Genomic DNA, 17848 nt, shown 5'->3' on the forward strand with positions numbered 1-17848 from the left:
GGCGCTGTATGTTACTGTATCAGACCGGTGACTATGCTCCGGAGACCTCGTCACCGCGGCACCGCTGATCGCCACCGCGGCACCGCTGATCGCCAGCGGCGAGCTGCCTAAACGCATACAGCGGCCGTTTAGGCGGCTCGCCGCTGGCGATCAGCGGTGCCGCGGTGGCGAGGTCTCCGGAGCATAGTCACCGGTCTGCACCGGAGCTGGCGATCAGTCGCATACAGCGGCCGTTTAGGCGGCTCGCCGCTGGCGATCAGCGGTGGCGATCAGCTGATTTTCACAGAGAGTGCAGCACCTCTGCACAGAGAGTGCAGCACCGCTGATCGCCAGTGGCGAGCGGCATAAACTGCCGCTTGCCGCTGTATATGTGATTGTATCAGACTGAGTCTGTGCTCCGGTCATGGAGGACGTACTGAACAAATATTTTTAATTAGGACGTGTCAGAATGGTCAGTTATGAGCTCTATGTGACCTTTTCTTAACAACATGTGTGTGTTTGTACGTCGGTGAAATACGTCCCCTGACTAAATACGGCAACCGCTGTCTAGTGCGAACACACGTTTGCTGACTTTATCCGGCACATTAGCTTCATATATCAAATCCTCTGAGGCTGGAAGTTTGTGTAAAACACTGTGCTCCACTGTGCAGCCACGAACAGCACACTTGTCCCTCTGCGTTGACATAATACCGCTCTTCCTCCCTCGCCTGCACTCTCGCAGGGACAAGGTGGAGCTAAGGTGGAGCTCTCGAAGTAAACTTACTGGTGGGGCGGTAACATTCGCGGTGAAATGCGCATGCTGACGTCATAAACGCAGGGAATTCAACATCGAGTGTTTTATCGCCTATACTTACACTAAGGGGAACCACGAAAACATGACGGAGTATTCTTTTTCCACACTTTGGTGACTGGTAGGGCCCCCAGAGTCCCAAATATAAGTATTAAAATGGTTAAAAAGTTGATTTTGCGTAATATGTCCCCTTTAAAATCACCAAGTATCACCTATGAAATGGAGCAGGAGACCCACTAGTATGGGTCGTCAGTGCGTTTCTTAGGTGCAGCAATGTCTGGTGATCATAGGTCCATGTAGCAGCAGCAGCAGCAGAGCAACGCCAGCATAGCAAGAGTGCCAACACAAACAAACATAGAGTACACCGGACAGAAAGGAATTGACGGAGCTGACGGCAAGCCAACAAACACACTAGCGCCATCTTGCTCACGTCACGTGTGATGATGCATATCGCATGCATTTCTGGTGTCTGTTGCTCAGCTCCTCCCTACAAAGTTAGCTAGTTGGAGCTAACCTGGCTCTGGATCATTGGTTGACCCTTAAGGCAGGTTCTGGTGTCACTGCCTCTGATGCGAGGATAACAGCTTGCTGCTGGAAGCTTGTTTAGCTCTGTACTGAAGGATCTTCAGTTGAAGAGCTAATGTCTGTGTCCTTCCTGCACCCAGAAGGGCAGGGGAGAGCAGAGGAGCCTGTGTCCTCCGCTGAGATGGAGAAGAGAAGAGAAAGAAGGAGGTATTGTTTGTCACATGGGGTCACATGTCACAAAGTAACCACTGAGGTGGGTTTCCCACTGATGTGTGAAAGATAAGGGATCTTTAGAGACTGAGTTTTATGACCCTCTTTGTCTTTGAGCAAAGGGCCATGTGGTCTCCATCCAAGATTGGCAACACTGGATTAGACAGCCCCACAACACTCATAGCCTTGAGATACCCATGGCCAATCTTGTCCACCCCTGGCACTCCACGCCAGATGTTTAACCACCTCAGCAACTTCTTTTTGGCCAATTCATCCCCAGGCCCCCTGGCTCCGGTTCCTCAATGAAATATACAGGATTCAGGAGCATTTCTTCCACTGCCTAACTATCTCCCCAGTTGGCATCAGTACAACCCCGAGGTGCCAGACGGTTTGCCAGAACTTCTTTAGAGCTGATAAAGACCTCATTGAACTCCCTTTTGCCTCAACAACTGCCACAGCCACATCCTGCTTGGCTCGCTGGTACCTGTCAGCTGCTTCGAGAGACCCACAGACCAGCCATGCCCAGTAGGCCTCCTCCTTCACCTGACCTCTGGTGTCCACCAGCGGGTCCAATAACTGAACACCACTCGGGTTCACATCAGACCCAGTGATGTGCGGTGTGGTTCATGACTGGTGAGGCACTGAGTCCTCTCCCCTGTCTAATCCTTCTCCAAGAAAATCTCCGTCACTCTGTTGTAAAAACCGCCCTCTGCGTAGAAGACCTATAACCCATTGTGCCTATGGGGCTCAGCACTGCCCCCTATCAGTGTGGCACAGTACTTTCGGCCTCACTGCATTTTCACTGCATTTATGGCCGATCAGAAAGACAGGTCACACACATTCATTAAATATATTAGACAGACTGTGGAACGTCAGCATGTGTAGTACATGTGTAATCAAACATGTATATTGGTGATATAAAGGGAGACAACAATGGGCATGCGGCAACTGCCTGCTTCGTGTGTGTGTGGCACAGTGCCGTCACAGCTGAGGCACAGCTCATCGCTGCCTCACCTCACCGCTCTCTCATGTATTTGAACAGCAAATGTGTGAAAAGAGCAAAATGTTGAAATCATACAGAAAACAAATTTATAGAACAGACAAGTGGACAAATTGATTTTCTCTTATCATTGTTAATATTTTGTGCTTCGTCTGCCTCCCCTGACTGCACGTCACTGGCCTGCCCTCGCAATCACGCCCCTTCAGGTCACACTGTTATTGCAGTGGGGCGTCATCCAGCACCCATCCCAGGGCCATTTTAGATGTTGCCATTTTAGATGTTGCCAACATCTAAAATATGCAGGGCAGTGTTCACTGAGGACCAGGGTTGGGAAACACTGTTTTAAAGTTTGGGTGGGCCTCAGAGGACTTTTCTCGGACATACACTTGACCTCTTTTTCTCAAAATGGGCCCCGGATCTCTTAGTTTGGAAATGACTGCTGTGATATATTAACCAATTTAAAAGTTGAGGACTAGAATAAAATGTAATTTTGTGTCTCTGTTGTGTCCTATGTGTCCAGGTCTTCTCCCTGGACAAAGTGGATGCCTTTCAGGACTTCTACAGCCCCTTTAAGGCTGATGTGAAGGTTAACATGCTGGAGCGTTGTGCAGAGCAGATTGCCACCCTCTGTGCCACACTCAAAGAGTATCCTGGAGTCCGATACAGAGGGTAAGAACCACCAAACCTTTTTGCTCATTTTTTTTCTAAACTATACCAAATACTGTTTTAATTGTAGCATTTATCCTATGTGCTCAAGAGATAAGGCTATTCACAGTGAATAAATGCCTCTCTTTACTAAAGGTGGTTGTGTGTGTGATGGTTTAGGGAGTACAAAGACTGTGCAGTCCTGGCCCAGATGCTTCAGGAAAAGCTGGATGGCTACAAGGCTGATGACCCTACTATGGGAGAGGTATGATGTGAAGCAAAACAAAAAAAGACTAAATTTCAATAACCAAATGCAGCTCAGAAAAATCACTGTGCCTCAAATCTGATCAGGGCTGTGAGGCCACATAAATCCAATCACCAATTTTCACATCCGATATGTGTTACTTCAGTATGAGGTCCTGGATCAGATGAGAACAGTCATTTCAGAGTAATGCGGCTTTTTTGCCGAAGCTGAGCTTTCATATCATCAACCTGCACATAAATGGCCGTGAGCCGCATGTTGTAATAATGCAGCCCGCCCGCTTATTGTCACCAATGAATACATTTTATTTTAAAACTTTCGATCATGACAAATAGTTTCTGACGTTAGATCTCCAGCATCACCACAACAGCTGTCACAAGCACTTCAAAGTTGACTGCCCAACAGGCAGAAATATAAGAGAAGACAGGATATGCAGTCTTTATCTTAGCAGGGCTGTGAAGTCTCACGCATTGAGTGTGACAGTCACGCTTTTCGGTCTTTTGTCACGCACTCCCGCCCACAACCGGGAGGAAACTGTTCTCATACACATGTGCTTGTTTACTCCTTAGCAGTGCTCACTTTAGCAGATATTCCACCTTGTGGCCAAAAGGAGGAACCACACCTCCCTTGTATGGTGTTACTTCTCATCACAGAAACTGGAGCACTGCTGTAATTAAATCTAACCAGAAAGCGCATTGACATCTATTTGATGTGAGTTTTAGTACTGTATTGTAAAGTATTGTATAAAATATAAATGATTAGACTCTGATGATCAATTCTTTTTCATATATAAACACTGAATGATGCACTATTTGTTGCAGTCATCCAGTTAATTAAGAATAACTAAACACAGTGTTTCCCACAGAATTTTGGGAGAATGTGGTGGGAGGGTCTCTGACCCTCAGGGGTGGGGGGGTGTACATTTCAAGCCGATGTATCTCTTTAGTGCATTTTGAGACCACTGAATGTAATGTAAATTGCTGTATATGAACATAACAGGTTGGTAACTTCCATAAGAACTTTCAAAGGCATATCAGGAATATTTCAATGACACAAAGTCATTAATTTGTTAATTCATTCATTCGTTCATTCATTCAATCATTCATTCATTTATTCAATCGTTCATTCGTTAATCTTCATATATACATATTTGTTCATACTTTTGTTGATACTCAAAAACCGTACATAAGTATATACAGTAAATAACCAAGTTATTTAAATAGGCATATTGCTCCCTCACATGATCAGTTATCAGTTTATTTAAACTCACTTATCGGTGATTGGTGATCGGAAAATCCTGATCGTGTAAAGCAGTGTATATCGTGTAAATAGCCTAGACTGTGTTTGATTGTTACTGGGGCCTACAGCTTCTTACTAATGAAACACACTGGCATTCTGAGCATTTATTGTTTTCATATAATATTAATTTTAATAAGCAGAGCGAGAGAGAGATAGCACGAACGGCAGAGTGAGAATTAGCAGAAAAGATGCGGGAAATTAGCACCATGGACAGCGGAATGTTAGACTCGGTTTGGTATGTTAGTAGTTGAGTGGCGCAATGAGATCAGCAACATAGCCTACACTGCTCCGTTATCAACTTCAACTTAATAGCCTACTCTCTGCACTGAAATGAAAATTGCTGGCCAAAACTGAAACCGAATATCAGGAAACACTTGGCCGAAAACTAAAATAAGTTATTATGCCAATTCTGTATGGCCGCATGCGCAATGACTCAGCCGTCATTTGTCATTTTACCATACTGTTCATATTGAACAGACATCACTGTGTTTACTTGGAAATATGACTGTATATTTATTTGTATTTCCATCGTCTGTTTGGTCTTAAATTTCATTTACAAGTGGTATTAAATGGTCTTAAGTATTAAATTTAACTTGTTTATACCTGTAAACACCCTGTTTGCATGCATCATCAAAACATCCTCTTTGGTTGTTGATGAAAGGAAAGCTCAACTCATGCGAAAATGCCTTTTTTGACAATTTTTGGCCGATACACTTTTTTTGAGGCAGCAACAGTGACACTTTCCTCAGATGAAGGAAGATAAAGCTTCTGGAATATTGGTGGGAATGGAACAGTAAAATGCCATTAACTTATGCTGTGTTTACATGCTGTGTTTATTTTGACGGGAATTGCCATTGTGGAATGGTATTGTTCTCATTTTCATTCAAATTTAAAATGATATTTGTGCAGATCTGATGTTATCTTCAGTCTGTAGAATAAGATGTGACTAGATCAAGACAATAATTAATTTAAAATTATACTTTGGCTTCAACAGATATTGTGCCTCCTGCAATTTGAAAATTGCAATATAGGCTATATTGAGATTACAATAACATTTTGATTTATTGTTCATCTATCGTGCCACAGGATCATTTTACACATTTATTGACGTGATTTCCACAAGAGATAGTGTTGTAGAGCTCCGAGTGCCCACACACAAAAATACTAGTCTCCCCCTCCTTTATGAGCGGAGTCTGGCCGCTGGAAAGTATGTGAGAATCTCAACACTGATTGGCCATCGTATCAATGAAAACTTTTTCCCGCCAAGGTTGAAAAATTTGAGAGACCGACGATGTGAATGCAGCATTAGATATTGTGTTTTCAATCACAGACCTGTTGTTATTGATAATTTTTTTAAAATACAGTAGAAAAATGTCAGCGCTCCTGTATGTGCAGTGCTTGGTTTACTCCTCCAGGGTCCAGACAAGTCTCGTACTCAGTTGCTCATTCTGGATCGAGGCTTTGATCCTGTGTCTCCTCTCCTGCATGAGCTCACGCTGCAGGCCATGGCCTATGACTTGCTGGCCATCGAGAGCGATGTCTACAGGTAATACAGCTGCATGAGTCACTGAGCCCTCAGTCTGTGCACAAGCAAATGTTTTTGTTTTTTTTTGGTTTTGTGTTTTGTATTTTATTGTCTCCATGCCTTTAGATTATCAGTCCAAAAAGGTTCATACTGTTTTCTTGGTAATATGACTCATAGCTCTCAACACTCGATGCCTTGGCTGACCTCGTACAAAATGAAAAAAATAAAATAACAATAACAAAACACATTTCACTGGGTTACTGTGTTCCGTTTTACATCTGTCCTTCTTTTCCAAACGTTATCTCCACTATCTCTTATACGGACATTGCCTCCTGCTCTGTGTCAGTTTTGAGACCAGTGGGATGGGAGAAACAAGGATGAAAGAGGTAGTGCTGGATGAAGATGACGACCTGTGGCTGACACTGAGACACAAACACATTGCAGAGGTGTCAACGTGAGTAGAAAAACATTGAGTATTAACAAAAGTGAAAGTAGGTCAGATAATAACAATAATAATAGTAATAATAATTCATTTTAAATATACAGCACTTTACGTTTTAATTGTCAGATTTAAATAATTGTTATCTTAATTCACACAATGCTGATTAAACCTGTCAGCTCCTCATGACTTTCTCTTTGTTTCTCAGTGAGTTTCCCATGCTGCTTACAGGAAGTCATTAATTTTATGTCAAGCAACAACAACATATATAGTTGCTGTATGACTATATACATATATATATATATATGTATGTATATACAGAAGCACACATATAAAGAAGCACCCAAATGTTCCCAATATAAAAAAGTCCATTCTAATAATTCTTTTAAAACCTTTTTATTTAGCAGTTTAATGGGATAAATGCTTCTTGCTCCCACCTGCCTGTGTACATCTGTTCTATACACACAAACTCCTCCCTCAGTCAGGTCTGATGGTGTTGCTTGCCAGAGCCTGTTTTCAGAAGAAGGACGCAGCATACAAATATAACTGAACGGAGGCAGGATGATAACTTGTATGATAAAGAAAAACCCTAATGCTCTGTTACAAAGCTGTCACAGTATCATTATTAATGTTAGGCATCTGCACATAGAATTCCACAGTTTGTGTTACCTGCTTTTCTGTTTCTTATTCATTTGCACAGGGCTGTGACCGGCTCTCTGAAAGAATTTTCTGCCAGCAAAAAGATGAACACTGGAGAAAAGGTAAAGTACACTGTGTCCTTCTGCAATGTTTGCAGGATCTGTGTTTGTGCTCGACAAAATGTGCTTCTCGCAAATACAAAAGCAGAGACAAAGATTAGTTTAGTTGTCCTCTACTTTGATTTAATATTTACTTTTACTTTAAACATGCAGCAGACAACTTCCATGCCCCTAGTTTTTCTAGCTGTATTAAAATTTGGATACTGTCTAACACAGGGGTCTCAAAGTGGTGGCCCGGGGGCCACATGTGGCCCTCCAATCGATTTCATGTGGCCCTCCAAACAATATCAAGTTGCAACAAGTCATTTCTATATGTTTTTATTTTTAAATGAATAGATTAATTTTGCATCATAAATATGTTGTTTTTTTATTGTTGCATATTAAAACAACCACTTATATTTTGAAATTATCCAATCCAATCCAACTTTATTTGTAAAGCACTTTAAAACAAACACAGTGGACCAAAGTGCTGTACAGATGAATGGATAAAAGAGAAAAGAAGTAAAAGACAGCAAATCTCACACGAGGCAATAGAGTACATATAAAAAAAGGAATTAATACGGCATATTGATGATATGAGCTCATAATGTCCACCGCAACTGTTACTTTTACCAAAAAAGTTGGGCATTTTTTTACTTGACTCGCCCCTGACTGACCAGACGAGACCGTCAGTGGCCCACAGGTCATTTGAGTTTGAGACCCCTGGTCTAACATGTGACTCAGTACAGGCAAACTCTTATCCTCTATGCCTGTAAAAACACAGGTACTATAAATCATGTTATTATTATGACATTATTATAATGGTGGTTATGTGGTCAGTGATCAAGAGAATGCCATGAACAATAAAGGCAAGGCTTATAGGAATCAGAGGCAATTGTTTTTCAAAAAAGAAATAAATTAAAAAAAATTTTTTTGAAAATCACCTTAAATACACATGGGTTGTTTAGTTGATATTTAGGTATATGGTTTATGTGCCCAGCATTGCTTGATGCACGTAGACTAGGCCTACACAGAACAAACGTGGAGTTGTAATTAGTAGCCGTGTTGTGGGCACTGTACACTGTCTCTCTCTGTTACTGATGTGAGATTCCATTGCAGAACAATGAGCAAGTAACGTTAAGCTAGAGAGAGCAAATTATGTGATTCCTGGGAAATGCAAATTTCAAGATCTCTGGCACACAAAAGAAATGTACACTGGCTTGTGCAAGATCCCAGAACAATCACTTGGCCAGATGCAGAGCATGCTGCAAATCAATAGAAGTGGACGCCATGGGTGAAGCGGCTCTTATTTTTCCAAAATAAAACTAAAGTGATAAGGTAAATTGGTCCCTCTTAATTGACCATAGGTGTGAATGTGAAAGTGAATTGCTGTTTGTCTCTCTGTGTGGCCCTACGATGGACTGGCAAACTGTCCAGGGTGTACCCCGCCTATCGCCCCATGTCAGCTGAGATTGGCACAGCAACCCCCGCGACTCTCCAGTGGAGGATAAATAATGGTAGATAATGGATGGATGGAAAAACTAAGATGGTCGGTCAGAGGCAAAACTGGGGAACACAAAAGGCGCAGCTCCAAAACTAGAAGGGAGTTGGACATCCTAGGAAGAGCAAAACGCAAAATCAAAAAACCCTGACGGTCTGAAGCAACAACGGAAAGTCTTGTCAAGAGTTACTGGTGTTGGGAACCAACGTGATTGGTTATGAATTTAGAATATTAATATTTAATTAATTATGGAATAACTAATTACGTATGAAATTTAGTCAAACTTAAATCAGGGCACCACTCCTCTCAAACAGAGGAAAACAATTGGTTCTGAATTATCCATTCATTCATAACGTCTCATGAATTAAGCCAATTTCCAATTTGTATTAGAATTAACAATTAACTTAGTAATGATTAACCACAATGCCACGTCAATAGTTAGCTTGAATTAAAAGGATTGGAATTCTACAGGGAAGAGGTTGGCAATATTCACACTTGTGCAATATTACTGCACAAGTGGTCAAATTGATCCAGGCTTTTAAAGAGGCCATAGCATGGTCATATGGAGGTGTACTTACAAACATGAAGTCGTTTTTATGGTCAAAAACCTCCTAGTCACTGCAAGCGAGCCGATGTAAATGTCTCATCACTGACACTCTCGTCAGCCGCGCTGTTTCAGACCAAAACCACACCCATAGAACACGGACAAGACATTGTGATTGGCCAGCCAACGAGAGCTTTCCCACTGTCTTGTGATTGGCCAGTTACCTGGAAGTGAGGTCAGCTCTCAGACCCGCAGCTCCCCCTCTGGAAAGGTGGATGCACCGCTAGCAATTATCAAATCATTGAGTAATGCCATCGTCAGGATAGGGCTGGGTACTAAACAAAAAAAAATTTTTGATACCGGTACCAATATCGATACCTTCATTTCAATACTGGTTTCTGATCGATAATTTTTTCGATACCAGTTATATAATATCATTTCAAAAAAAGAAAATTATATTACTCATTATGGAAAAAATCCTTAGTTTTAATTTTTCAGTTTTGGCATTTTTACACTCAATGCAGTTTTTTTTACCAGACACAGCGCCGTCAGTACTCTGTACAGGTCATGGATGAAGCGGAGTCTGGTGGTGGTGATTTTAAATTAGGCCTCACAGGCTGTGTAACATCCACAGTAGAGCTGTGGTTGAGAGGAGGTGGATGGCTGCGCTCCGCTCTTCTTACATTCAAATACTGAGCAACTTTCTGCTCTGAAGTTGATGCCGTGCGTGTTCGGATGCTTCGTTAAATTTGTCGTGTTGCTGACCTTAGTGGTGATATCTATTTAACAAATTGCACCGCGCAGAATATCAGTATTACTTTTGTTGAAATGGAGCCAAAAAAGCATTTAATTCTGGATCCACAGTCAAATACCAAGGTGAGTGCACAGCAGGACACTGTGACACTGACTTTACATTCACTCGAGCATCTCTATTTATCCACTGAAAATGGGCATCCCCTTTTCGATTTCCTCACCTTATTCTTTTTGATCTCACATCATGTGTTTTCCACGATTAGCTTGTGCCAGGCTGTTCTAATTGTGTCTAGCCTCTGTTTTCTTCCGTTTTTTTTACATCTGTGAGGGAGGGGTTTTTCCCCTCTCACTCTGATTTATTGCAGAGTAAGCAGTTTTTGGAAAACTTGGTTGCTACCTAAGTACATGCAGGGTCTTCCTGTCCTTGACTGCCAAATGGGTGATATCCAAGATTTTGCAGGTGCCAGTCCTTACAGTTAACACGCTAACATGGCCTCCAAATAAACTTTTCATGGCCTGTAAGTGAACTTTTTCAGATGCTCCTATCTGCAGCACACTAACATTGTGGAACAATACAAAAGCAGTTTACATGAACAGCCTTCTTAACACTTCTCTTCAATCAGCTGAAATCACTTGGATAAAAAGCTTTGAAATGATATCTAAATAAATCATGATTATATCTTATTTTTTTTTTATCTTATTATTTTAGAGTTTATTTCATTTATTTATTCTTTTTTTCTGCATTTGTGTTTGGTTTACAATTATCCAGGCTCCACAGAATCCATATGTATGTTGTTTTAATAAAGTTTTACAAAAAAATAATGTGCAAACAGTTTCTGGGATAGCCTCCGCTGAGAAGGATACACAAATGTATCCTTCAAAAACGGGCAAACGTCGGCTGCATTTGTTGGCCATTTGAAAAGGAGTCACCGATTCGTGTGGCAATTACTACAGCCCACGGCACAGTGCTGTGACAACATCCGGACGAATCCACACTTCACAGGATCTAGACCCTGAAATGAGACACTGCTAAAGGAACTCTCCACTTAGCCTGCAGGGGGGGAAATCAGCAGCCACTCCCACAAACACACCCTCTCACACAGACAGGGAAACAAGACAAACAACCATAGAGCAAGAAGAGAAAGAGAACACAGGAGGGAAGACAATATTTCTGGCTTGAGCTGTGTTAGGTCATTCAGTTCTTGAATTTGAGGGAATTAGTTCTGTAAAGTCCTCGAAAAGGCTAGTGTTTCCCTAATGTATAACTTATTCATAATTCAGCAGCCGCTCAGATGATATTTATGTCCAAACAGTGACAATGTAGGACTAAAGAATCCACTAGAGTATACTTGGTACCACAGTTCAGACTCACTGCCTTTCGTCAATCTTCATTCCCAGTAAAATTGTTGAAGTTTATAATAAAAAAACAACAACACTGGTGCAACTACCAATAACAAGTTTTATTAAAATAACTGAATGGTATTGTCATATCCACCATAAATAAATTGTGTCCCTCATTTGTGTTTTTCAGACCACCATGAAGGAATTGTCTCAGATGTTAAAGAAGATGCCTCAGTATCAGAAAGAGCTTAGTAAGGTAGGTTACTGCACACTTACAGTCAGGACCATGAGGTTGAGGTGTTAACAGACTGTAGAATTTTTTTGAAATGCAGGACTATGGTATGAAACAGATTTCAACTATGTGTGAGTAATATATTGCCAACAAGGTTGCACAATATTTTCCACAATCAAGTCCTGCTCCTGAGGCTAATGTGGTGCTGATGTGCCAATTTTTTTTTTTACTTATTTGTGAAGCTCAAACCAAAGTGTAATTTCACAAGATGCTCCACATTACTCATTTTGATGCAAGTTAAAGCTGATCATCTGAGATTTTGAGAACAGTTATTCTCTTCTCTGAATCTTAGTATTCGACTCACCTCCACCTGGCTGAGGATTGTATGAACCGGTACCAGGGCACTGTGGACAAACTTTGTCGTGTGGAACAGGTAAATGAGAGAAACCTCAATTTATTACTTACAAACATAATTAATTGAAATATGCTTATGGACATTCCCTCCAGGACATTGCAGTTGTTTTTTTGTGATGCACATTGGGATATTAAAAAATACAAGAATTCTCACTAGATGGCTTCAATAGCTCTATTTGGAAAGAATTTGGTTGATTCACTAAAGTCAATGATCTAACATTCCATAGCCTAAAATAATTCATTTGTGAACAAACAAGATTGCTGGCAAAAACAAACATGGCAGTGTGCATCTAGCCCAAACATCTCCACATCTACTAATTTCAAGTTAAGCGAAAAATCTGAATAATCTCCTACTCCTCATTTAAAAAGAAGAAAGACAATTTACTGGAATCACAACTAGAACAGAACATACAAACATTGGAGACTGCTTATGCTGCATCCCAAGATGAACACTTGTTGAACAATATAAGAACATTATATTAGGGTGTGTGGTTGGCCTCGGATGGGTAGTGGGGGTGGCTGTGGCAGGCTCTGGCCTGCCTCCTTGGTGGGTGGTCTGGGAGGATTCCGCTTCTACTGGTGGGGAGCTGCCCTCGTCCTGGGTCCCTAGCGGGTTCAAGGTGTGGGGGGCCTGGGCCTCTCCGATCCGCCTGGGGGAGCTTTTGCCTCGCATCCCTCCATCTGGTTTTCAGTGTGGTGGATGTGTAGCTAACCCTGGGAGTGGTGACTGCAGGTCCCCAAATCAGATTCTAACATCTAATGACAATCCCCGCACATATACAGAAATGTGCGCACACACACACGCACACACATCTCACTACATTATAAGATAAAACTTAACAGATGCAGCTGTTGTAACCTTGGTTACCCTCTCTTAATGTGGTTGTTTAACGATTACTATAGAAACTGTACCTAAAAAGGAGAGAAGGGCGTTCTCCAGGAATTAACTGGTTGTTGATAGAGCGGCAAGGTGTATGGGGTGTGTCCCCGTTAAAAGACACGGATGCAGATGTCCAGTTTAGTGTTGGATTTATTGAAGTGTGTGTGTGTGTGTTCTCTGATAAAGATGAAAATAGCAATCAGTACAGAACACCATGAATAATATTATAACACAATATTATAACCATAAACATAAAGGACTGTATCCAGTAATCAATAATATGATAAACATTCATTGTACACAATTACCTCACACGAGGCACAAAGCAACCACAGTGAGAGTTAGCTGAACATCATCAACAGCATTAACAATATTCACAGGTAGACAATACACATTAGCACAACATAGCATCCTGGATAGTGACACATCATAAGCTCACCTCTGGCATTTACGCACAATAAACCCAGGATGTACAGGCGAAAGTTGAGAAACAAACGAGGGAAGATCATGAGCCATCCACCGCTATATCAGGAGGAAAAACGAAACCTAGACAGTACGGCATCTCACACACACGTGTGGTGCGTTCAATAGCGTCGGAATGGCTATGGTGCGTTCATGAGTGTCGGACATATGAAAAGTCACCAAGAATACAATACAACTGAACAGTAAAACTCCTAAACAACATGGGCTTTCCAACACAGCCGCCCCCGACTGTCTACACAGACAGTCGAATCCAAGATGGAAAGTCCACTCAAGTAACTGGAACTTCCGCCGAGTCTTCCAGCTTAGGGAGCTGGACCAGACGAGCTACTGGTCGTACATATGTCCGATCTTTGACCTTGATGGCAGCGGTCCGGATGCGTCCGTCAGCTCCAGGGTAAGTGGCTGTTACCTTCCCAACAGGCCATAAAGCTCGCGGGAGCTGTGGATCCACGATGAGCACCACTTGATTTGGTTCAAGCTGTTTCCCATCCTTCAGCCACTTCTGTCTCTCCTGTAGGCTGGGCAGATAGTGACTGATAAATCTGGACCAGAAGTGGTCGACGAGGACTTGGCTGTGCCACCATCGACGATTCCCGAGGGTATTACTGGGGTCGTAAACAACCTGTGGAAGAGATGCATCATAGCGTCCCATTAGTAGGATGCTAGGCGAGATAGGATCCGGATCAGCTACGTCTGACGAGACGTAACCAAGGGGCTTAGCATTCAGTATGCCCTCCACTACTACTAAAACTGTGCGGAGCACTGTTTCAGGCACGGACTGCTCCTTAAGTACCACCTTGAGAGCGGTCTTGACGGACCTCACTTCTCTCTCCCATGCTCCACCGAAGTGGGGAGCACTGGGGGGATTGAAGCAGAACTCAATCTGCTGTTCTGCCAACTGTTCCTTCAGTTGAGGGACCATGGCCTCGAAGGCAACGCGTAGCTCTCGGGCTCCACCAGTGAAATTGGTTCCGTTATCGGACAGGAGCTCGAAAGGTTTGCCTCTTCTAGAGATAAAACGTCGTAAAGACATCAGAAAGGCGTCAGTGTCGAGGCTCTCCAAGAGGTCTAAATGCACACAACGGGTTGTCATGCACTTAAAAACGATTCCCCAACGCTTCTCTGTTCTGCGCCCAATCTTGACTGTGAGTGGACCGAAACAATCGACTCCAGTCGAATAGAAGGGTGGTTTATAGAGGCGTAGACGAGCAGGTGGTAAATCCGCCATCTTAGGGACAGAAGGGCTGGCTCGCCATGCCTGGCATTGCATGCAACAACTCTGACACCTCTTCACCGCTTCCCTCCCCTGCAGAATCCAGAACCGACGACGTAGCTCAGCTAGCACTCTTTCAGGTCCAGGATGCAGGAGGGTCTCATCGAAATCTCGAATGATCAGGTTGGTCAGCGGATGCTTGGGGTCTAGCAAGACTGGGTGGATGGTGTCTTGTGGTAGCTGCTCCGTTCTCCGCAACCTCCCCCCGACTCTGAGAAGTCCTGCGTCCTTGTCATATTCAGGAGATAAGGAGCCCAAACGACTGGTAGCTGGCAAAGGTCGGTCTGAGATGAGAGCTTTGACCTCCTCTGGAAATGACTCCAATTGCGCCCGTCTCAGGAGGAGATTCTCAGCCTTGATGTAGTCAGCTGCTTCACTGGGTGAGTCAGAATTTGGGTCGGCCGCCCCGTGAAGGGACCGTGCAGTAGTCTGCATCAAGTCCTTCCACGTGGAGAACTGGCTGACATCAGGGAGTTGAAGGCACGTATCTACAGTTACGTGTCCGCAGAAGGATGATTTCCTCAGCTCACTATCATCCGTCTCCAGATAGGATGATGGGCTGGTCGGCCAGTGATCCTCTGCATAATGCAGGAAATCAGGGCCTTGGTGCCAACGATGTGGTCGAGACAGCTCCTTCAGGGTCTTGCCCCGAGTGATGTCATCAGCGGGGTTGTTCGCACTGTCCACGTACCTCCAGTGGCTCACCTCTGTAAGGTTCTGTATCTCTGCCACACGTGTACCCACGAAGACCTTATAGTGACAGGATTCCGACTTGATCCAGTGTAGAACTGTAGTAGAGTCGGACCAGAGCGTGATCCTACTGATGGGTAAGGTGAGCTCAGTGTGGAGAACACTGGCTAGTTGCGCACCGGTAAGTGCAGCGCTCAGCTCAAGCCGTGGCATGGACAGCTGCTTCTTTGGTGCCACACGGGACCTGGCCAGGACAAAGGAAACATGGACTTCATTCTGAGCGTCTTCTGTCCGTAGGTAAGCGACAGACCCGTAGGCCCTCTCGGAAGCGTCACAGAATATGTGCAGATCTCTGCTTGATGTTGGCGAGTCTGCAGACGCTGGTGCATAACATCTGGGAATCTCCATCTGGATGAGATCTGGAATCTCTTGTTCCCAGGCAAGCCATCTGTCACGGAGGCTCTGGGGCTGGATCGGCTCATCCCAGCCAATTTGTATTTTCCAAAGATCCTGAACTAGAATCTTGGCTCTGGTGGTAAACGGTACAATATAACCTAGGGGGTCATATTGACAAGCAAGTACCTTGTAGACATTTCTCAAAGTGGGTTCAGTTCTCTCCACTGGTCTATGTTTGTACTTTAGAGAGTCACGGAGGCAATCCCAACGTAGTCCAAGAGTTGGCTCCTGCAGGTCCAGGCTGGATTGGGAAAGCCACAGCTCACTGCTCTCGGATCTGACGTCGGATGGAAGATGCTCAATGACCTCCGGGATGTTGCTAGCCCACTGGCGTATCTCGAAGCCCCCCGTGTGGAGTAGCTGGCGCAGACCATCAACAAGATCCTTCGCTTCCTCCTTTGAGTGGGTGCTGCGAAGACAGTTATCTACATAGAATGACTGCCCAACGCAATCAACGAGATGGCTGTCGGACTCACCCGTGTCCTGGGCATGCCGCTGCAGGGCGTAGATGGCACAGCAAGGGCTACACGTAGTACCAAATGGAAGGACTTGCCATTCATAAATCTTCGGCTCTTCGGTCTTCTTCATGTCCCGCCAGATGAAACGCAGAACAGGTTTGTCGGCTGGCAGAAGGCGAATCTGGTGGAACATACCTTTGATATCACCACTAACTGCAACTGGGTACTGCCGAAACCGAATGAGGACTCCTAGCAGCGATGGGCCTAGGGCAGGTCCAGGAAGAAGAAGGTCGTTGAGAGATTTTCCTTCATACTGAAAGGAACAGTTGAAGACAATCCTGTCTTTGTTGTTGTGTCGCACCATATGGTGAGGTATAAACCAGGATTCCGGAGTTGATGTTGCTTCCTCTAGAGGCACCACTGCTACGTAGCCCATCTTCTCTAGTTTGTAGATCTCCTGACAATAGACCTCGGCGCGCTGTGGGTCTTTGGCGAGTCGCCTCTCAGTAGCACGAAGACTAGGCAACACTGCTTCCATAGAAGCTTGAAGTGTGGTGGAGTTGGCTCGGCGAAGCAACGGTGTAGCGTATCTTTGGACCCCTTCGACATTGACCCTAACAGTTGATGTCTGGAGCAGGTTTAAGGCTTGCTGATCTTGCTTCGATCGGGTCACCTGCTTCTCGCTTGTTGGGGCAAAGAACTGAGACACATCAGCAGATGGCTGCTGTCGACTGGATTGAGGCAAGGCTGAAGCGGAGTACGACGCTGCTTGGACAGGATAGGTGAAGGCTGATTGAGTTGGCTGATGCTGCGGTGGATGAGCCAAATATGGAGTAGGGACCAGGTTGTAGTTCACTGGCGCTAAACTAGAAGGCAAGAATGCAGAAGAAGGAGCAGACTGTAACAGTGGGGGAAGAGATGGATACTGTGCTGAAGGTGGAGCAGGAGCTGCGAGAGGCTGAGCTAACAATACTGAAGGCGGAGCCACACGGAGCGTTGGAGGCGGAGCCACAGGAAGCGGAGCTGCACGGAGCGTTGGAGGCGGAGCCACGGGGAGCGCTGGAGGTGGAGCCACAGGAAGCGGAGCTGCAGGGAGCGCTGGAGGTGGAGCCTCAGGGGTACTTGTCATGTGCTGCTCTGATGGGCCAGGATCCTGTGATTTCTCTTTGAGGAGAGAAGTAACCATCTTAGCTATCTCCAGCTCATTCTCTCTCTTCTTTAGCTGACGTCGTTTCTCCATCTGTCTGGTTAGCGATTCCTGTGTTCTAATGGCTTCCTCTTGTAGCTGTTGGGCTTCTCTGGCTTGGCTTTGAAGCCTCTGACACTCGTAGTCTCTTTGTTGATCCTCCTCCATGTGCTGTTGTAATTCCTCAAGCTCCATTTCCTTCAGT

General features: G+C 44.2%; 1 protein-coding gene across 1 annotated transcript in view; it reads left to right on the forward strand.

Moving 5' to 3' along the window:
- Nucleotides 1–17848, forward strand: part of stxbp1b (syntaxin binding protein 1b) — a 77102-nt gene that overhangs the window by 32552 nt on the left and 26702 nt on the right. Inside the window, exons 7-13 of the mRNA XM_058636511.1 lie at nucleotides 3046–3194; nucleotides 3351–3435; nucleotides 6147–6277; nucleotides 6603–6710; nucleotides 7396–7456; nucleotides 11762–11827; nucleotides 12156–12236. Of these exons, the coding sequence (XP_058492494.1) occupies nucleotides 3046–3194; nucleotides 3351–3435; nucleotides 6147–6277; nucleotides 6603–6710; nucleotides 7396–7456; nucleotides 11762–11827; nucleotides 12156–12236 (681 nt within the window). The remainder of the gene's footprint in view (nucleotides 1–3045; nucleotides 3195–3350; nucleotides 3436–6146; nucleotides 6278–6602; nucleotides 6711–7395; nucleotides 7457–11761; nucleotides 11828–12155; nucleotides 12237–17848) is intronic.

The sequence above is a fragment of the Solea solea genome, chromosome 8 (assembly GCF_958295425.1).
Source record: "Solea solea chromosome 8, fSolSol10.1, whole genome shotgun sequence".
In the NCBI taxonomy this organism is placed as follows: domain Eukaryota; kingdom Metazoa; phylum Chordata; class Actinopteri; order Pleuronectiformes; family Soleidae; genus Solea; species Solea solea.